General features: G+C 35.6%; 2 protein-coding genes across 4 annotated transcripts in view; both read right to left on the reverse strand.

Moving 5' to 3' along the window:
• MTUS1 (microtubule associated scaffold protein 1) overlaps window positions 1–22,461 on the reverse strand; it is a 110,631-nt gene that overhangs the window by 25,714 nt on the left and 62,456 nt on the right. For all 3 annotated transcript variants that reach the window (XM_060686794.2, XM_060686793.2, XM_034442948.3), the window contains one exon: window positions 4,008–4,222. In XM_060686794.2, the coding sequence (XP_060542777.2) occupies window positions 4,008–4,222 (215 nt within the window). The remainder of the gene's footprint in view (window positions 1–4,007; window positions 4,223–22,461) is intronic.
• On the reverse strand, window positions 9,465–10,539 carry LOC148112605 (uncharacterized). The gene is made up of 2 exons (XM_087874631.1): window positions 9,976–10,539; window positions 9,465–9,609 (listed from the first exon to the last, which is right to left on the reverse strand). The coding sequence occupies exons 1-2, from the start codon at window positions 10,430–10,432 to the stop codon at window positions 9,554–9,556; spliced, it is 513 nt and encodes a 170-aa protein (XP_087730757.1). The 5' UTR covers window positions 10,433–10,539; the 3' UTR covers window positions 9,465–9,553.

A 22,461-nucleotide genomic window follows, 5' to 3' on the forward strand; every position in this document is an offset into this window, starting at 1 on the left:
TGACCTTCTCAGTTGGCTTCTGTTAAGCAAAGTCAGTAGTGAAAGCCGAATTTGCTTAATTACTGGATGATTCAATAAACAACCAGTGATTTGCTTTACAACCATGGTAAAATTGTCACTTGCTTATCAAATTCCTTGCTTGGCAAGGGAAATTCTGGTCCCAATTGTGATTGTACATCAAGCACTACCTTGCATGTATTTCAGCTGAAATCTCATAGCTATTCCTGTGCAAAGCTGTGTGCATCGATTTGTACAGAGGGGTAAAATGCTAATTTAGTGGCTTCATTTTTACAGGCAGAATTAATCTTGTTCCCAATCCATACAACTATCTACTACAGTGTAACTACCGGACAATGAAATGACAAAAGGTATTTTGTTTGAAAGACATTATGGAAGGGCATTTTCTGCAAATCAGACAAAAGGAGATGCTCATTCCCAGTTAAAGGGAACCAATCATACCTCAGCAATGCAATCCAAAACCAATCTCAAATCACTCAACCTTTCCTTCTTCCCATACCTGGAACTGTTAACTCCCATCTTACTTCTACCTATTTTTACTAAATCTGCTGGATCTTGCTGGAAAGAAAAGGGATAGAAAAGGCATCTTGTCAAGAAGAAAATATCATTGACAGCAGGAATACCTTTCTGAAAGAAACTCAACATTATCCTATAGCTTCATTGCTATTGGCAGTGTGCTGTTATTCAACTTCAACACTAGGAGGCTATAGTGATAAATCATTTATCATCCAATAACATATGATAGAAATGGACAGGACAATTAGTTTTCTTTTTCCTCATGTGTAAAAGGCATTGTCATATCACATGTAAACAAAGTACATCTGCATTTGTCTAAGATCCTTAAACTACTACTGATCATGTTTGGTTAGATTTCTGTTTCTGTGTATCACGGAACATTTCTGTTCCCTTACATAGTAGCAAGAAACCTAGGTTGAAATATATGAATAAAAAATGGTAAAAGGTGCACAATGGCCTAATTTTTAATGACTGCTCTAGTAACCTCTTTTAAAATAATAGTAGTAAAAAACAAACCCCAAGTACTTGAAGAGACTTACCACTTCTTTCTTGTAGCTAGGTAGGGCATTCAAAATAGTTAATTGATCAAATCCCAAGGCATGGCAGAGTTTTGCAAGTCTGCAACCCATGAACTGTAATATAATTATTGATGAAGTACACACGATGAAAACTGAATAGCTCAATAAATTCATGGGCCTTTAATATTAATCACAGAGGTCTGACGTGTATAATTTCAAGATTAAAGCCAGATCCATGCTCTTTCTTGATGAAGAGGCTGTTATATATTCCTGAAAGGCTTTTCAAGGAAGCAAGCATTTACATTTGGACAGTTTTATAGCCATGATTTAATTAAAAGAGTATGTTTAAGCAATAACGGCCCTTCTTCAATCTTTCCCTTGAGTCAAGGTAATGAAAAGACTATGACATCAGTTACCATGACAACAGAAGTGTCACTAATGCTACACTGTGACCTCATTAACTTTTTCAGTAGAAGATTCAACACTTGTTCTTTTAAAGATGTTGTAACATGAGAAATAACTTTTTAAGCAGGTGTTTCTAGAAACAATTTTTAAAATGTGGTAACTTTTCCTGAATTTTTTTTCTTCTTGACAGTCAAATGGTCATCTGTTGACTTCTGTAATAATGATATTGTTGGCAAAATCATGTAAAAAATATTTCAGGCATGTTGTCTTTTGGGGAAACTAAACAGATTTACAATATGATACTGGCATGCTGAATTAAATAAAAAACTACAACTAGCTTTCAAAACTGAATTGCGATTTATAAAGATTCAACACTCTGATTCAAGGTTATAGGAAATCAATATCCTACATGAAAAAAGCCTCCATGAGATCTTAGCACTAATTGTTTTACCTGTCTCATTTTCACAAATCTAAGACAAGTTAAAATAAATGGATACTGTGTAACATTAAGTCAGAAGGAGTCTTAACACATTTTCCCAGCTATTATTAAAGTTTTATTTAACTTTTATTAAAATGCATAAGCTTTCTTGAGTTATAGTTTAGTTCATTAAAGAGATGTAGAATGACTGATGAGTATTTAAAGTGGTATTTACAGAAATCCAGTGCTTGCTCATGCTCAGTCATATACTAAGAAATAATGAGTTTCTACCACTTCAGAAACACCTAGGTTTACTGTTCTTTGAATAAGACCAGAAGGAAAAATATTTGATTTGAAATTTAGCAAATATAAAAGTAATGTCTCATTTAATACAACAGTACAAAACACTGCCACTTCCTTCAGCTAGGATTTCAACTACTCACTTTAGTCTTCAGCTCTGAAGAATTACTGGGTATTAATTAACTCAGTTCAGCTTTTCAAGGTCAGCTAAGGCTAAGAAGGGGTCACTCACTAGCTGGGTAGGAACCAATTTACTAGAAATGCATAGTGCAAACTACCCCCAAATTTGAGCTTTTGGCTTCAAAAGGAGTTATTCTGATAGAAGTCTGCACAGTGTGCGATAACAAGAGCAAAGCGCCTGTCTTCAAAGTACCAAAGTAGCTTTGTCCTCCAGAAGGCATACAAAGCTGTTCCAAAAGTGTGACAAGTTGTCTATGCATGGGATCACCAATGGAAAAAAAACCAGCAGTGCATACACCCACATCTCCATATAACTAGGGATAGTCTTTGAAACACAGACAAGCTTCCTGGGAGACACAGTTGCTTTAAAGCTTCAGATACAGGTGCTTCAATTGCACCACCATGCAATTACACAGTAGTTCATTTACAATTACAACTAACAAACCATTTAATTATAATTCTCAATATTATGATTAATCATTTGATAACACCCATAGAAAACTCTCTCTCCAAGCTCATATTGTTTTAAACATAAATATGTTGTGAACTAGATTACTTGCAATCACACTGAAATATTCCATGCTCTCAACAGTATATTGTTACATAGAGGGCAGATATTTTCTTTAGAGATGTCAGATGGGCATAGGATAATACATTCTCCAGGTATATTGCATTATAACTCCCTGAAAGTACGGCAATTGCTCCTTTCTTTCTAACTCATAGGAAGCAAGCAATATCCCCTATGTTATCTAACCATGTTATTAGGGTGGATGAAAACAAATTAAAATCAAATCCAGACAAGACAGAGGTGATGCTGATAAAGAAAATCTGATCTGATTTGACTTTTGCTTTTTGTAAAGAAAAGGCTGGACTTCTAGGAATGGGGTGAAGTTATTTTGGAAAGGGTTATAACATTCAAGGTATATTTCTACAATCTGAGAGTGCTCCTTGTTCCCCATCTATCATTGGATTTTGCAATCAGTAGTTGCAACAAGGAGTGTGTTTGTACAATTATGGCTGATCTGCCAACTACAATCCTTCTTGAATGAGTGAAGCATTATCTTAGTTGTCCATACCTTGGTTGACTATTGCAATGTGTTCTTGGTTGCATAAACATGTCCACAAATTGCTATTGAGCCAAAATACAGAAATTATATGATTTCTTTGCCAACTGCATATCAGGAACAAGTTTTTTCTATTTGTTCATTTTTAAAATTTATATCTCACTTTTATTTTGTACAACTCAAAATAATGTACATAATGCAACTAAAGTGTTCTCTGTTGTTTTATAGTACCCTAAATGACTTGGAGAACTTGGAGAATCTGCAGAACTGAATCTCTCACTAGGGATCTGCCCAGCTACTCAGATCACAAGCCCTTCTGCAAATCCCTTTACTATCACAGATTTAAGTTTAAATAGTTAAGCAAAACCTAAGTTCAGTCCACACCGGAATTCCAAACTCGGCAAGCATGTATATATACAGTATATCAAATGAAGTGGGATGGGAAGTCAATATCCAGATACCCCTGGAAATGTAATCTGAGTTATTGCACTGTTCATTTAGGCTTCTCATTTAATTTGGAGTTTTTCTCTTGCATCGAGATTTCAATAAATAAAGCATGTACTATATACATTTGACATGAAACTTTACCTCAGATTGAAAGTGCTGGATCACCAGAGCTAATGCTTCTAATTTCCTATTGCTGTTTGACAAACATTTCTTCAGCTGCTGGATAATTCCACTTTGGTTTTCACATTTTTTTTTGTATTGCGTCAACTCTTCTGTTTTTGTTTCTGCTTGTACTTCCTTAGAAGTCCTGGTCTGTAGACATGAATTCTTAGGACTCTTCTGCTTCCCCTGGCCAACTGGAGAGGAGGGGGAAAAAGTTAAATCAGGAATATAGTCCAATTTAGCAAGACAAGTGAAAACCACTCACAGCATGTTGCAGCATTCTATTGATAGTTACAAGGAAAATAACTAATACATTCAATTCTCTAAAGATTCATTATCTGTGCTTACAAGTGTCTCATTAAAATATTTCATTTCTATCTTCTACCATTAATACTCAACACTATCATTACCTTGATCACTAAAATTCTATTTTCTCACATTTCTATTTTAAGACATTTACAATAAGTGTTGGAAAGCCCTTTCGACACACACTAATGCATTTTAGTGCTGCAATCTCAAATATGACAAATTGTGGATGCACTTTATTCTCTAGACAATACTGCAGACATACTGGGCAATTTGCACAGTAAGCATTTTCATGGATGCTTTTATGCTGTAATGACTTTTATAATTACTGCCTTAATATTGACATTAAAAGAAGGGTTTCCCATTAAATGTAGTTATTCTCCTTTTTGTTAACAGTATCAGTGTTGGTGTTTTATAGCGGAAAAAATTGTTTCCAAATAAGCCACTCATCTTTTTATCTAGAGTTTATTTGTTTTAACCAGTACATATATATATTCTTCCTTTTCTTTTGAGGGCTCAAGGCAATTTACATGTAGGTTTCCCCTCCCTGTTCAAATGTAAGTTACCCTATGCCGTAAACGGGACTAAGAAAACATCCAGTTAGTTTTATGGTTGAGATTTGTAGCCGAGTCTCTCCACCTCATGTCCAACATTTTAACCACTGCAATAATTTTATAGAGAAAAATACAGTTCCTGACATCAATGTTATGTAAAGCCCATGTAACACTATTGCTTATATACAGTAAAACATGGATTGCGGGAGTGATGACACTATTAAGCCCCTTCCTACAATTTCGAAACTGTATTGTGATTTTATGAACCTGTTCTCTGACAGTTATAAAGTATTCATTATTCACATCAAAGATGCAGCTTTTTTTTTTTTTTGGTAATTTAAACAACATTTCTAATTAAGGAGATTGCTTCAACTTTACTGTTATCTATCTTACTGAACATTTACTTCCAAATTATTTCCCAAGAAACATTCTTATGAGAAATAATAGATTTCGTCTTATATTTTTGGTAAGAGTCTTACACAAGGTTGTGTCTAGACGGGAGAAAAGCTTTATTGTGCTGTATATCATTATTATACGAGTTAAAGATTGGGATTGCATTTGCAGAATTATTTGAATTGTTATATTCTAATCAACTTCTATTATCAATTGTTCCATATAAAGTTTGATGCCCAACTATTGTATGGGTACAGCTGATATACAGTTCCAATTTTGTATTGTATTAAAAAAATAAATCTAATTTCTGAAATCCTTGTTTATAACACCCAGTTCAGCACTGAGAGCAGATGCAAGGCTTCCCAGAATGGAGACCAGGACTTGGCAGTGAATTCAGTTTTTATGATTAATGATCATCCTGGCTTCATTCCCCTGATTACAGGGAATGCATTAAATCTAGATATAGGATGCTAAGTAAAATGTTCTTAGTCAGTCTGTCTCCCAAGTTTCTGCTAAATTGGAGCTTAGATAAGGCCTAGAAATTAATTAGAAAATGGCATAAGGATACAGTATAAAATGAACCATATTACATGTAGTCCTTGACTTACAATTGAGCCCAAAATTTCTGTTGCTAAGTGAAAAATTTGTTACGTGATTTCCCCCCCCCCATTTTATGAGCTTTCTTGCCACAGTTGTTAAGTGAATCACTGCAGCTATTAAGTTAGTAACACAGTTGTTAAGTGAATGTGGTTTCCCAATTGACTTTGCTTGTTGGAAGGTTTCAGAAGCTAATCACATGACTAATTGCATTTTAACAGGCATAAATATAAGTTTGTATACAGTGTATACAATTGTTAAGCATCTGAATTTTGATCACATGCCCATGGGGATGATGCAATGGTCGTTAGTGTGAAAAACGGTTGTAAGTTGCTTTTTTTCAGTGCCACTGTAACTTCAAATGGTCATTAAGTGAACTGTTATAAGTTGAGGACTACTTGTACAAAGTTTCTGCAACTGCTAAGGCCAATACAGAGGTTTGCAGCTGCAAAGAATTTATATTCCCTTATTTCCATTACAGACATCCTTTTACAAGGGCTCGTTTTAACACTAATTTTAACACTTTCCCTTCCTTTAATACCTTTTCCAGAACTTTCTGGGAATGTCCACACATATGTAGGATGATTGAGTCTGTGGAGAATATTTTTCAGTTTGTGTGTTTTTTTAATCTGAATGGAGATGACCACTACTTCACCTATTATTAAAGAATTTCCTTAGTCATGGTGAGCAATTTTATGTAAGTTATATTATGGCTGACAGAAGCCCTGAATTCATCTATTCCACATTAAAATGTTGCTATTTAAGAACAAGTATATCCCAAGACAAGGGACAGAATGACTACCTGTAGAAATTTTATTTGTATGTGAAGACTGCTTTAAAATATTTAAGGCCCGATTATTATAGGTAGTCTCTGCTCAATGACCATAGCACAGTTTAAAGCAGAAATGCGCATGCTTGCAGAAGTGCTATAGCAATCCAAGGATATCAATAAATATCAATAAATAAATTTCAAACTTGCATTTCAAAGCAAGCTAACTTTCAAGTTATTACATGTATCTAAAGCAAGTTAAATTACAAGTGTCTAAGAATTCTTGCAAAATGGTTGCTGTCATAAAGTTCAAGCTTACATGACGTTAGCCTAGTTAACATCCAATAAGCCCATCTCTAAAATAAATATCTGTCTCTTGTAAAAAGCTAAACTTAGGCATCATTGACATTAAAACCTGAGCTACTACAGTAGCACATTTCTATTTTGTCAGATTCTCTATTTAGACAAACTGCAGAAATGACATTGAAGCCAATTCTGAGACACATTTTGTTATTAAGTAACAGTAACAGAGTTGGAAGGGACCTTGGAGGTTATCTAGTCCAACCCCCTGCTCATTCAGGAGACCTGTACTAGGGATTCGAACTGCCAAATTGCCAACCTTTCTGATCGACAAGCTCAGTGTCTTAGCCACTGAGCCACCTAGTCAAGCTAAGTAAATTTATATGCACATACATGTAAAGATTATTATATACTCTGGGTTATTTTATGATGAATGAAAAGGTAAATAATAAAACATAATACATTTAGCTAAAAACTAAACACAGAATGCTTGCCACACTTATATTCTGATGATGAATAGATTTCAGGAAAAAAAAATTACAGGCTTTTAAAGCAACGAAATTGATCTACATTAACTTTGGATAAGAACAATTCAACTACCAATATGCACCCTCTGAAATATTTAAAGAATTAAATAACATTTATACCTGACCCTTTTTTGATCCACTTTATGAATTTATCCTTTTTATGAATTTATTACAGTAATTTGCAACAATGTACAAATTATCAGATTTGAATTTGTTGAAGTCATACTTAAATATTAATAAAAAGTATAATGGGAAACATGTTTTTATAATAAATAAAAAATATAATAGAACTAGTTTAGTCTAGAAGACTGTGAGTTCAAGTCCTGCCTTAGCCCTGAAAGCCACAGGGTGACTTAGGATCGGTTACTCTCTCTCAGCTCAACCCACTTCACAAGGTTGTTTTTTGTGGGGAAAATAGAAAAAGGAAGGTGGATATGTTTGCTGCCTTTAGTGGTTTGTAAAAATAATAAAGGTGGGATATAAATAAATAATACATATTCTACTGTATATAATTAACAGAAGAAAAATATTTTGGCGGTTGGTACACCTAGTCACAAATTTTAATAAAACTCCAAATGCTGCTGCCTGAGTTATTAAATTGTGCTTTAATTAGAAACCTAGTGGTTAAGAATAATTAGAAACTGAGTTGTAACCTCCTTATCTTTAATTTGATAGTTGCTTCAATTTCCTTATTTTCATCAGGACAATCACACGGTGAATTATCAAAGGGCACAGTGAGCATATAAATAAATGAAACGCTGGGGAATATAAAGATGAACTAGTCTGTAACAGAATGTTGGAGAGTCATCATTAGGGTTGATTGTAGATAGAATTATTACATTCCTACTGGTTTCATCATCATCTTGTCAGCACTCCCTTCCGTACAGTAAACTGTTTCTTCCTAACAGATGCCAACATTTGATTCCAAATATTGCCAAATGTTTGTGATTAATTCCGCTGCCCCAAGTACAGACCATATGATGAAGAGGTTTATTCAACACAGTGGAGCTAAGGTGCTACATAGAATCATTCACCTATTTTACTAAAAATGCCAGTTTTGTTGAAACTGTCCATAGAAATGGATCATGAATTATTCAATGAGTTATCAAGTATTCTTGTTGCATCACCCTCACATACTACATCAGAACTAACAGGGATTGCAGAGAAAGTTATTCGAGAGTTTGGTGTTCACAAAGTTAATACACAGTATTCAGTTATTAAGAACCTCAACCTCTAAAGTATGTTAAATATCCAAGCCCAGGGAAAGAACCCAGAACTGTGTGGATAGATAAAATACTCTTGTAATCTGGTACAAAGTTCCAATTCCTTTGTCGCTAAAAGTATGAATGATTGTGGAAAAGCTGAGGAAATAATGGAACAGTGATAAGATATAAACAATCTAAAAACAGAAGAGAACATGGTAGTCTATCCTACAAATGGAAATTCACCAGGTAGCAAAAAGCCTAACCAAGAAATTTTTGAGATCATTCAAAGGGACTCCCCTCTTATTTATGAAGGGTTGGGAAGTCCTTGCAGATTCTGTATTTATTCCAAGACTAGCATTAAAGGTACCTCACTGAAGTCTGTAATTCTTGCTTTCTTAGCTTGCCAGCTAATGGTGTTTGACAACAAAATACAACAAGATTATGTAGGGATAGCTATCCAAACATTTTTGTGAATGAAAAGGAATGGTTTTACTTCACAAGAATGTTTGATTAGTTATCCCTCAGTGTTTCTCAACCTTGAAAACTTTAAGATACAGCATATGGTCTTCAACTCCCAAAATTGCTTATTGTTCTTGCCAACTTTGCCTCATGCACTTTAGTGCATCTTAGTACTTTACATATTATAAAGATTTGGGGCATCAAAGTCTGTTATGTACCAGAATTTCTGAATCAAGACTGCCATCATAAAGCCAAGATCAAAAATATTTTTTATGATGAGAGTTTAATTGCTCATAAGTATGGGAACATTTAATTGAGTTCTTCAACTTGCTACCAGTTTACAGAAATTGATAATATTTCAAGTAGAGAGCCAGTCTATACAGGAACAGGCATTACAAAGATAGTTATACATGATTTAAGCATAGATGGTGTATCTGTTCTTCATGTTCTCAAGCACACTTCCATCTGGCACTGTAATTGAATTAAGAATTTATTATGAGCTTTGAAATATCTACAATTCAGTCAATCTTAATCTACATGTTGAAGAGTTCACTTTATATATGGCAGTACTACCTACACCAGAATTTTCTAATATCATGTCTTCCCAATGTCCATTGCTTTCTATAGTATGGGAGCTGAAGTCTAACATAAATCGAAGACAAAAGCTGGGATTTTGCCATTTAAAAATGAAACATATAAATACTTTTTCTAGTTAACCAAAAACAGCAGTTAAATTACAGGGTTGCCAAAATGAAATTTCCTTCCTAAGCACCCAAGAGAAAACTATTTTTTAAATTTAAGTCTTTGGTATTATCAGAATTACAGTGGTTATCTTACCAAAAGCCAAATTTTCTTCATTTTTCTTGTTCCAACTGCTAGCACACCTGCTAATATTTTCAGGCTTCTTGCCCAATAACTGGAATATCTGGTCTTGATCATCTCCAGCAACAGAAATCAAATTGTCAGGAATGTTCTGGCTCTTTACTGTTGTTTGAAACACTTTAATATTAGTCAGATTCTGGCTCATATCCTTCATCAATGTGACCAAATCAGCTTGCGTATTTAATCGTATTTCCATTTCCATCCATGCTCTCTTAATCTCTTCAAGTGCACATTTCATTTCCAACTGACCGGATCTGATCTCTTCTTTAATTGACTGCTGTATCTCCTGTAAATCGAAAGTTGTCACCATTCCTCTTCTAGACTCTATCATGGTGTTAAATTCCTTTTGTTCAGCTTTATATAATTCCTGATTTGTTTGAGTTCCTCTAAAGGTCACAGCTAAATCATCCATCACTATGAAAGCATATTTTGGATGCTGCCTTCCAAATCTTGTACACAGAATATAGTGTTATTTCTTGAAGAAGAAATAATCACTTATTGAAACATTGTTATTCAGACACATACCTATGGAACTTTTCCAAAATACAAATGTAGAGAGACTGGGTGGAAGAGGCAATCTTCTCAGTTCCTGAAGTTCAACTTAACTGCAAGTCTTGGCAAGAAAATCCCACTGTAATAAATGGATGCCTAACATGGCCACACCCAAACCAATCAAATCCTTTATTTCAGATCTGAAGGATGTCCCTCAAAAGTTAATGTCAGTCATAATGCTACTGTGCGCGAGGAGAATATATGTAGGTGTTGTCTTACACAGTACGTGTCAGCTCTCCCACGTAAACCAGATAGGAAACAGAACTAATTCTACTTTATTGTAAGACTACATTAATACTTGGTTATTCCAACGAATGGGCTGATTCTGATCCATGGGTTTTTATTATTGATTATTTTAATCTCGTTTTAGTGGGTTTTTATTATGTATGTTTTTAATCTGTGTTCGCCGCCCTGAGTCCTTCGGGAGAAAGGCAGCATATAAATTCTGTAAAATAAATAAATAAATAGATTCTTGCAAATCTGAAAATACAAAAACTCCTCACCTCAACTTTTAATTATTTGATCCATTAGGGTGGGTCCTTTCTAAGTTACTTTCTCGGACCATTATGCCACTGAAGGCTACTGTCTCTCTTGTATGATAGTTTCTACCTGCATTCTCCAAGGTCATTTTCACATTGTATTACAGTAAGGCAAATTCTTTTAGCAATACAAAGGAACTGGACATTCCATAAAGAAAATTCTTTCCACATTTTGAAAAACTATCTGTAAATGTTTTATATGACTCCGTAATTTTCTCCTTCATTTGAATAAATATTTAATTGTATCTTTACATCAGCTACATGATTTCTTTGTTTTTGCTTTATAAGTTGTCCTTGTCTTATAACCACCATTGAGCTCAACTTACGACCCCTCTGTTGCTAGGCGAGACATTTGTTAACTGAGTTTTGTCCACTTTATGACCTTTCTTGCTACAATTGTTAAGTGAATCACTGCAGTTGCTCAGTTGGTAACCCAGTTATTAAGTGAATCTGGTTTTCCCATGGACTTTGCTCATCAGAAGGTTAAAAAAAGGTGATCACGTGACCCTGGGACACTGAAACCATCATAAATATGAGTCAGTGGCCAAGCATCTGGATTTTGATCATATGACCATAGGGTGCTGCAATGGTAGTAAATGTGAAAAATGATCATAAATCACTTTTTTCAATGCCGTTGTAACTTTTAATGTTCACTAAATGAACTGTAAAAGGGACATGGTGGCTCAGTGGCTAAGACGCTGAGTTGGTCGATCAAAAGTTCAGCAGTTCAGCGGTTGGAATCCCTAATGCCGCGTAACAGGGGTGAGCTTCTGTTACTTGTCCCAGCTTCTGCCAACCTAGCAGTTGGAAAGCACGTAAAAAATGCAAGTAGAAAAATAGGGACCACCTTTGGTGGGAAGGTAACAGCATTCCGTGCGCCTTTGGGTTTAGTCATTCCAGCCACATTACCATGGTCTTCAGACAGCACTGGCTCTTCGGCTTTGAAACGGAGATGAGCTCTGCCCCCTAAAGTTGGGAACGACTAGCATATATGTGCGAGGGGGACCTTTACCTTTACCTTTAAATGAACTGTTATAAATTAAGGACTATCTGTGTTATCAGTGCTGGCATTTCACTTAATTTCATCTCAACTTCAGAATAATAAGCAAAAATGAGCAAAGTAAACCAAAGTACTTTCAGCTGTATCAGAAACTATATATTACTAAAATTCTCTTGTCTGTTTGTAATCCACAGTTGGGTGACAATGGTGCATAACAGGGAAGCAAGTTTTGATCAATGAACCTCAAATTAAAAAAAAAATCTGAGACCATTTACTGCGTAGGATTTGGCAAAGTTGTGGCTGCTTCAGGATTGCCCTCATGCTGTGATCACATGAAAATAATTCCCAATGATAACTGCCAGCTGCACAGAAGGTGAAGCCTTCAAAGGTAAATCTGATAGGAATTAGGAAGTTGCTCCATCTCTCACTGGGTTTTTTGCCTATTTGTGATCATTTGATTTCTCTGTTCGGGTAAGGAAATATCTCTGAAACAATAGCCCAATGGGTCATGGGTTGTCTACTATAATATTAAAGACAAAGAACATTTACAATACAACTTTATGTTAGGATTTGCAAGAAGATTAGATTATTTCTTTATGAACCAGATTGGAAAGGAACATATGATACTTTACATGCACTCTGTAAAATTGCTTCATAGTCTATAAGAGTATTTATTGAGGGAAGGAAAGAGCAGGACACACTTAAGGGAGCTTAAACGAGTTTTCGATAATAAAAATGACTCACTTCAAACATGACAGGTACTAGAAACATATTGGAAGCATGATTGTTTTTTTTCAAGTGTAACAGCCTCTCTATAATGCAATATTTTTAAATCTCTAAATAAAAATGTTATAAATAAGCATTGTTATACAATGTTTTTCACTCATCATCTACCGTTCCACAATAATAATAATTTTAAAAAGCTATCAACCTCCATCTTTTGATAATTTCTCAAATAACAGTCCAAGACTGTTTTTCACTAGATGGCTAGGATGAAAAACATGGGGAAAGCAGAATCTTTTTATAGCAGATTAAGAGTATAGAACAATTTAGAGTGGAAAAAAGAATCTGAAATGGGACAAGCTGACAGTCTGCTCACTTATTTTCCATGCACAGCTTAACCCTAAAATATTATTTATCTCAGCTGATTCAGGAAGAATTTCTGACAAACAGGATGTAGCCAAGGTGTGCACAATAATTACCATTAAGTTTAAAATATGTGTGGGAGTTATGCATAAAGGCTGTTGCTAGGCATGTAAATAAAGAGAAAGATTTCCTTAAATTATTTCATTTAAAGTATTGAAACAGCATCTTAACTATTAAAAATGAGCCTTATAAGTACAATTGGAACTTAATTTTCTTTTTATACTGTTCTATACTTTATAAACACTAAAATACAAAGCTTAGGAAGATTGAACACTCATTTAATTAAGAATGCATTTAGATAGCTTTGGGTCTCGGATTAAATATCAGATGGTTTAACATGATTTTAAATTTCAAACAATCACAAGAAAAAATAAAAGCATCAGCTACAGTTAGCCTTATAAAACATAGATACAACATAGAATAAAGGATTAATATGAATATAATGCATGAAATACCACGGAAGCATTTGAACTGTGAAGCAGATCACTATAAAACAAAGAGCAGGATATTGGAAGGAATCATATGAAGGCAGTATTATATATTGGATAAAATTGCTCCAGAATTGATTGCACCATGCTTCATGGTGGATCGTACTCCTTTATCACCTTCACAGTATTATTTTAGGAGAGAGTTCCCCAACCTTTCCAGCTTTGCGGACTGGAGGTGATGGTGGGGGGAAGGGGATGGTTCTGCACCAGTGGCTGACAAGCATGTGCACGCAGCTACATTTGCATGAGTGGCATATATGTGAGACCGCCGCTCACGCAAATGGAGCACACATGCATACGCTTGTCCACTGCTCGCACAAGTGGGAATGTGCATGTGGGTATGTTCATCTGCCGTTTCCATGGCCCAGTTGCAAACAGCACAGAGCCCACTAGTAGGCCGCGGTCCAGAGGTTGGGGAACCCCTGTATTAGTGTAACTAAGGCAGACATACTGACACCCCTTGTTAACAACAGGGAACTGAAGGTACACAGTAAATGCAAAAGTTGCTAGCATTCAGTTAAATAGCAAAATGGTAATTCCTATCTTGTAAATCATACTTTGCTTTGAGAAGAGCTAAAATAAATTAAAATATACATGGCATTCCAGAAGGCAGGCCCCACAGGCCAATCATAATATGTAAAATGGCAAGCAGTTTGAAATTTTATGCATTATTCAATCCAATTTATATAATGAACTGTCTATAGAGTTAGGGTTTGCGGCACCCTCTATCAATTCTCATTGTAAAAGAGAATTTACAATAAGGAGAACATTCGATAAGGCACTTTTTTTCTCACCATTCAAATGATACATACATTATAACATCTAACCTATCTTTATACCCCTTCTTTCCAAGGATTTAATTTCAGATTATAGGGCTGCAGGGATGGGTCTACATTTTACTTATTTCTATCTTCCTCCGTTTATCCGTATCATTAGCTTTTGAAAACATACCATGATTCCTCCTCCTTTTTTTCCTGGCTAACAAATCAGTTGCTGAAAATCTAACAGAAATCCATGATCCTGCTCGGTATATTGTTCCCTGTTAAAAAAAATACCCAAAATTATAGCCCAAAATGATTTGAAACATACAATTCTTTGAGCAACCAACAGTCAGTAAACAGAAAGAGAATAACAAACAAAATTTTAGACTACACCAGAGGAAGCATGGTTTGTAAACCACTGTAAACAGCCCTGAATCAATCCAACCTTCCACACATCCCATATTCTCTGGTTTTTGTTTTGTTTTTTGAATCTTTAAACTGGACATAAATAGTAAGTATCCATTCAAATTGTCAAAAAGATGTCATCACTCCATAGAGGAGCTATATGCATTTGTTTACTTAGGGTTTGACTGAAATATATAATTTGACCACTGAACTTTTGCATATTTATTTATTTATTTATTTAAGTAAATTGCTATGGCTACCCAATTCATTCACAGAGACTTTGAGGCAGCTTACAAAAATAAAACCTCAATTCAAAACCCAATCCTAATCCCCTGGCAATGACAATCAGACCAATTGCTTGATAGGTTCAATGTCACCCTGGGGTTCCCAAGCTCACTGGCAACACAACATCCTTAGGGCCTTTTGAAAGAGTGTCAAGGAGGGGGCCAATCTTATTTCCGCAGGGATGGTGTTTCACAGGGACGGAACCACCATGGAGAAGGCCCTTCTTCTTGGTCCCAAATGAATTGTTAAGTTAGTATCAGTGATGGGTTACCCCCGGTTCGCACTGGTTCTATAGAACAGATAATAAAACCGGCGGGAACTCCCGCCCACCAACCCCGACATCATCAAAATGCTTCTGCGCATGCGCAGAAGAGTGCACACGCGGCCCCGCTAAAAACTGGTAGTAAAAGTAAGTAGAACCCACCCCTGGTTATTATCCATGGTTGTTAAGTGAATCTGGCTTCCTCATTGACTTCACTTGTCAGAAGTGAAGGGGGATCACATGATCCCAGACACTGCAACCATAATAAATACGAACCCATTGCCAAGCATCTGAATTATGATCACCTGACCACAGGGTGCTGCCACAGTTGTGTAAAAAGTGTCATAAGTCACATTTTTCAGCCGTTATAACTTCAGTCACTAAATGAACTGTTGTAAATTGAGGACTATCTGTGATTGTTAAATATTGAACTTTATAAAAATAGCTTGGTTCTTCATCATATGGCATGAATTAGGCTATGTGGTTTGAATTCATTATTTGAGGAACAGTAAATGAAAAGTCTCTCAGATATTTCTGTGAATACATACATAGAGGTTTTTTTAAAAAAAATCACAGGAAAACCAATTTCTTTATTTGCTGAAATCTTAATTCCAGCTGCTTTTGCAGATACATAGTACTTAGAGGATTTATAGTTAACCAGAAGGAATTGCAAAGCACTTCAGTTAGTTGACTGCATTCTGCAAAAATTCTCCATTTGAAAGAATACTTAAACAGAATTCTGGCCATAATTCTCTGTATTGGGTGTTATTTTTTTTAAAAAAAAAATCATTACAAAATAACACAGGAAAGGAGAAATCTATTAGTCTCCCCAGTAAGTATATATATATAAGTCCCGTCTCTTAGGGAGGTCAATCTAACAATTGTGGCAAGAAAAGCCGTAAAACGAGGCAAAATTCACTTAACAACTGTCTTGCTTAGTAACAGAAATTTTGGGCTCAATTGTGGTTATTTTCTTTAGAAATATTTTTGTTGATATAAAAATCAACTAGCCAGAATTACAAACTGATTGAGGTGATTCTACTTGGGTATACCTATTAGAAGGATGGATGTTCTTTCTGCAGCCCCCTAGAGGCAGTTTTTGTACTATGCAGAAGAACTAGACTAATTTTGTTTGCATGTAATTTTAGCAACAACTAACAATTCCATGAGTCAACTATTGTATTACATTTTTTATTTTTTAAACAAGGAGAAGCGGGAGGGGGGTGTTAAGCAGATCTGCCCACTTCCCCCAACCGGCCATCTTGCAGATGATTATAATTGTAATTTCTCAAAACTCTAAAAATGTCTGGGAATTCTGCAAGAAACAATCCCAACATACTTGGAGATAACTAGATTGGAAAATGATAAACAAACATAATTAATACTCAGAAGAAATTTTAGTGCTTTCTCGTGTTTCTGCTTCAATATATTTTAAACAAATGTCAATCAGCATAATACATTTGTTTTTCTTTTCTTTTCCAATACCATCTGGAACCTGAAGGTGCAATTATCAGATTACTTCATGTTACACCACACTTTTGACACTTGTATGCCTGCCACATTTGTTTTTCCAATACAGTATAATAATAGAAGATAAACAGATAATACTGACTCTCAGAATTATCCCAGAATTTCCAAGGATGCCATCCTTTAGAAGTGAGTGAAAGTCCCAAAAATCTCTGTTGCCTTGGCAAAAGGAATTCTGGGATTTGCAAACATTTCTGGAAAATGTTTGGGAAGCACAAAGCTGGTTTATTCTATTGAAGCCTGATGAAGAATATTTCAACACAACTTTTTGTAGCCAAAGTCAACTATCCTGCTTATTTTAATCATACTGACAGTCAAGAAAGTAGCAAGAAAACTTCTGTAGTGCTCAAAATGATAATTTCATTTATTTATTTATTTAGAAAATATATATGGCCGCTTTCTCACTTTCAGTGATTGTAGGCCACTTACAAAAAATAAAAACCCAATTCATACAGATTAAAAACAAGGCCTCCCATCCCCTTTGCGACCACAAGCAGTCAACCAATTCTGTTTAACTGAGCCACCAATTTTGGAGCCACCAACTTTAGCTATAACCTGAGCATATCTTCCCCTGGTTTAATATAGATACCACCCACATTTTAGAGAAATACAAAAATAATCATCTGTTTATATGCAGAACAATATAGCACATGACAACTGACTTTCATCAGTAATTTCAGGACATGACATCTGTTTTAAAATAGAGGTTACAAAGGCTGGAAAGCTGTTTCCCCCAATGACCATCTAATCAGCATTAAAATTTTACCCCTTAATGCATTTCTTCCTCCTAAAAACTAAAATAAGCATTGTTTAAAAGTAGGTAACAGTTATGAACTGTAACACAGCTGAATAATTATCAGCTATTCACAAAAATAGCATTTCTTTGCTTATCTCAACATTATAAGCCTATCTTAAACATATTTTATTATATATTATTAATTTATTATATGATTCTTTAATTAGTTTTATTGTTTTATAATGAGGTTTTAATATTCTTGTAAGCCGCCTTGAGTTGCCATCTGCGAATAGGCAGCAATATAAATTTCATAAACAAACAAACAAACAAAGTCTAAATTCGGTTTAGGGAAAAAACCCGGTAGCTGCAGTGATAATCTTAGAATCAGTGATGAAATCCAAATTTTTTTACTACCGGTTCTGTGGGCCTGGCTTGGTGGATGTGGTGTGGCTTGGTGGGTGTGGCAGGGGAAGGATATTGCAAAATCTCCATTCCCACCCCACTCTGGGGCAGCCAGAGGTGGTATTTGCCGGTTCTCTGAACTACTCAAAATTTCCGCTACCGGTTCTCCAAACCTGTCAGAACCTGCTGGATTTCATCCCTGCTTAAAACGTCCAGCAACTTACATGGGGGTAAGTAGGTGTTACAGATATTAAGCACTAACAAACAAATGTCAAAGAAGGAAATTTGGTATTAAATTGAAGGGTGATTCATTTGACAGGCTTGCCCCTTTCCCTCAAGTTGGCTAATCTGTCAAAATGAAAATATAGCTGCAAATGTTTGGGGCTCTCTGTAAGCGCCAATCTTCTAAACTCAGAATAGCTTTCAACCATAACACTAAAACATCTCAGGTGACATGCCAGAAGCAAGGCTTTAAAAGGATATTGGACAGGGTTTAGATTGCAACCCTATACTTAATGAAGACATGTACTGAATTAATACTGTTAAATTGATAGAACTGCACCATGAAAGGTGTGGATAGCTGCAAACCGCTTAATGATGAGAAAGAAGCTACATTGTCAGCCTTACCTACAAGATGGCTACTGCTACAGAGCACTCTCCACAGTTATCTCAGGCCCAAAGCAGCTTTTATTTTATTTATTTAAAACATTTGTATAGCTGTCCATCTAAACTCTGAGCAATTCCCAGTCAAGAATTAAAACAACATAAAGACTATTAAAATCATAAACGTTAAAAACAAAATTCTTTGTGCCACAGAGGTTGACCTTCCTGACTGAAGTACAGAAGATTAAGAGCTTGATGGGACTTTGTAAATAGGCAGGTGCACCATCAGCAAAGAAAGAACACTTATTTAGCCTGAACGGATGAGAAGCAGAACCTGAGCTGGTCTTGATTCTCTCCATCTGAATTTCATTCTGCCTTCCTTTGGGGAAAATTGCAAATGCAATCTCCAACTTGACAAGTTTTTTTTTAAAAAAAATACAATATAGGTAGTCCTCGACTTATAAGCTTTTGTTCAAAAATCATTCAAAATTACAATAGCACTGAAAAAATGACTTATGACCATTTTTTCACACTTACAACCATCGCAGCATCCCCGTGATCATGTGATAAAAATTTGTATGCTTAGCAACTTCATATTTATGACACTTGCAGTGTCCTGAGGTCATGTGATCACCTTTTGTGACCTTCTGACAAGCAAAGACAATGGGGAAGCCAGATTCATGTAACAACTGTGTTACTAACTTAACAACTACAGTGATTCACTTAACAACTGTGACAAAAAAGATTATAAAAACTCACTAACAATTGTCTCACATAGTAACAGAAATTTTGGGCTCAACTGGGGTCATAAATTGAAGACTACCTGTACATTGACTAAAAGAATATTTTTCTGTTTACTGTCTTCATAAATTTATTTTGTTTATGCAGAGAGGATAGAAATTAACACAAAGAAAGATGGGTGAGTGGGATGCTGAAATGGGGCCCAATTATTGTTTGTTACTTCAGGACTCTCTATGGTTTTAATCCAGCCTTATATCACTTATATAACAATTGACAGTTGTTTGTTGATTATACTGATTGTCCACTTTTCCTTCAGGTGCTTAAAAACAGTCTTACAGAAAGACTTCCCTTCACTTTACCTTCAGAACAATAAATCTTGAGGTAATTGACCCAACATCACCTAGTGAATTTCCGGGACTGTGACTGAACTTCAACTTGACTCCAACAACCAAATCAATATACTATATTGACTCTTGAGATCAAACTCAGAAGGAGGGTACAAAACATACTCGTATTAAATATAGAAGGTAAGCAAATCCGTATCCTGGAGCTGTGTCAAGTTATTTAAAGGCATGTTATTTCTAACTGAGTAGGAGGTTTTCACCTTGGATCAGCAACTGTGACCAAATGTTTCCATAAAAATAAACTGCCCTAGTTGTGATTATTCAGTTCAACCTTGCAACTGGCATGTCAGTTTCATCAAACTGCGAATATTTCAAACCGAAACTGTTTTGAATTAAAACCAGCTGTTCTGATCTTAAAGTGTTCTGACTTAGAAAGAGGATTATTTCACAGTCAACTTGCTCACAGCTAGATGGTCCCACTGAGAGTTCGCAACATTTCTGGTAACATCAGAATAGTGCTGAAATACATCTAGAAATGGTGAAAAAACCAATTTCAAGCTAAAGGACATGTTTCAGTTTTTGGACTATCCATCACACAATGACAATACACTCACACTTAAAAACTGGCTATGTTCATCCCTAGCCAGTCTTTAAGTATGAGTGTATTGTCATTGTGTGATGAAAAGTCCAAAAACTGAACCATGTTTATCTCTGAGGGACGTGGTGGCTCAATGGTTATGACACTGAGCTTGTTGATCGACAAGTCAGAAGTTCAGCGGTTCGAATCCCTAGTGCCGCGTAATGGGGGTGAGCTCCTGTTACTTGTCCCAGCTTCTGCCAACCTAGCAGTTCGAAAGCACGTAAAAAATGCAAGTAGAAAAATAGGGATCACCTTTGGTGGGAAGGTAAGAGAGTTCCATGCACCTTTGGTGTTTAGTCATGCCAGCTACATGACCATGGAGACATCTTCGGACAGTGCTGGCTCTTCAGCTTTGAAACAGAAATGAGCACTGCCCCCTAGAGTCGGGAACGACTAGCACGTATGTGCAAGGGGAACTTTACCTTTACCTATGTTCATCCCTAACCAGTTTGTAAAACTGGGGATATTAATATTTATTCATCTAAAAATCAGAATAGAAACTAGCTCAAAAATCATAAAAATATATCTTAATAAAAAATAGATCTCATCAATTATTTTCTAATGAAGACTTCATACAAATACACAGCTTTAAAGCAATTATAGTTACATTTTAGAACTTCTCTAGTTCTATGTTTAATTAGCCTGGTACCCTAAATAAGCTTGAGTACAAACCACAGACCTACTCTAGATTTAGAACAGCAAACATGAAGTGAAATTAGCTACCTAAATACTTGAAAGACCTCCACTGTATAGTAAACTAAAGTAGTTGTATTTTGGCATCAAAGAATGATATCAGGAGCTGACAGGCAAACTGGTACAGATAGTCCTCAACTTACAACCATTTCTTTAGTGACTATTCAAAGTTATAACACTGAAAAATGTAAATTATGACCATTTTTCACACTTAAGACTGTTGCAGCATTCCCATGGTCACACAATCAAAATTTGGATGCTTGGCAATTGGTTCATATTTATGACAGCTGCAGTGTCTCATGGTCTCCTTTTGTAACCTTCTGACAAGTAAAGTCAATGGAGAAGCCAAGTTCAATTAACAACCCTATTACTAACTTAACAACTGCAATGATTCACTTAAGAACTGTAGCAAGAAAGGTTGCAAAATGGGGCGACATTCATTTAACCACATCTTGTTTATCAATGGAAATTTTTTGCTCAATTGTGTTCGTAAGTCGAGTAAGCTGTAATAATTTTGATTGAAAGTAATAATTTTATGCAACACTCCATAGCAATATCAAATTTGACTAAATCAGTGTTTTTCAAACATGGCAACTTTTAAGATGTGTGGATTTCAACTCTCAGGTTTCCCTAGGAGTTGGTGAATTGTGGGATTTTAAGTCCACACATCTTAAAGGTGACAAGTCTTAAAAACATTGCACAAAGCCTTTTTTAAATTTCCAACCTGATTATATTTTCTCAGAAGCCCAGCTGATAGAACATGTTTAACCTCAATTAGAAATTTCATACTTGCTACTTCTATTCTATAATTGTTTCCTGTTCAGTTAGGTAGCACCACTGTCAATAGCATCAATGATGCCTTTAAATAACTAGATAGCACAGATTACTATTACCACATTCTTTCCTCTCTCATGCTGGAGGGAATAGCTCTTCAAAAGCACTATTTAGGAAGAAAAAGTAAAGGTACACATTATTGACCAATTACGTTTCAATGACTTATAACCATCTCTGATTCATTTCAATGGGCAACATCTCTATATTAAACATGACTGTAAACTGTAATTCAGCATCTTACAACCAAACTCATAATGCAGCTTCAGGAATATTTATACCATAATGGAATCAGTGCCAGAGCATGGACTTATTTTCATACAAGCCAGTAACAAATATTTAGACAAGGATGGTTATGCTCAGATTCCCTCTCTCTCTCTCTCTCTCTCTCTCTCTCTCTCTCTCTCTCTCTCTCTCTCTCCCTCCCTCCCTCCCTCCCTCCCTCCCTCCCTCTCCCTCTCTTCATAAATCCATTAATGAATCTAG

Source organism: Pantherophis guttatus, chromosome 8 (assembly GCF_059756535.1).
Source record: "Pantherophis guttatus breed Tessera chromosome 8, ASM5975653v1, whole genome shotgun sequence".
Lineage (NCBI taxonomy): Eukaryota > Metazoa > Chordata > Lepidosauria > Squamata > Colubridae > Pantherophis > Pantherophis guttatus.

Bases quoted from the DNA above. Each gene is read 5' to 3' on its own strand.
- LOC148112605 (XM_087874631.1), bottom strand. From the start codon at position 10,432: ATGGATGATTTAGCTGTGACCTTTAGAGGAACTCAAACAAATCAGGAA. The intron at 9,610-9,975 runs GTAAGATAACCA...ATTCAATTACAG, and splicing joins TGAAGAAAATTTGGCTTTTG to TGCCAGATGGAAGTGTGCTT.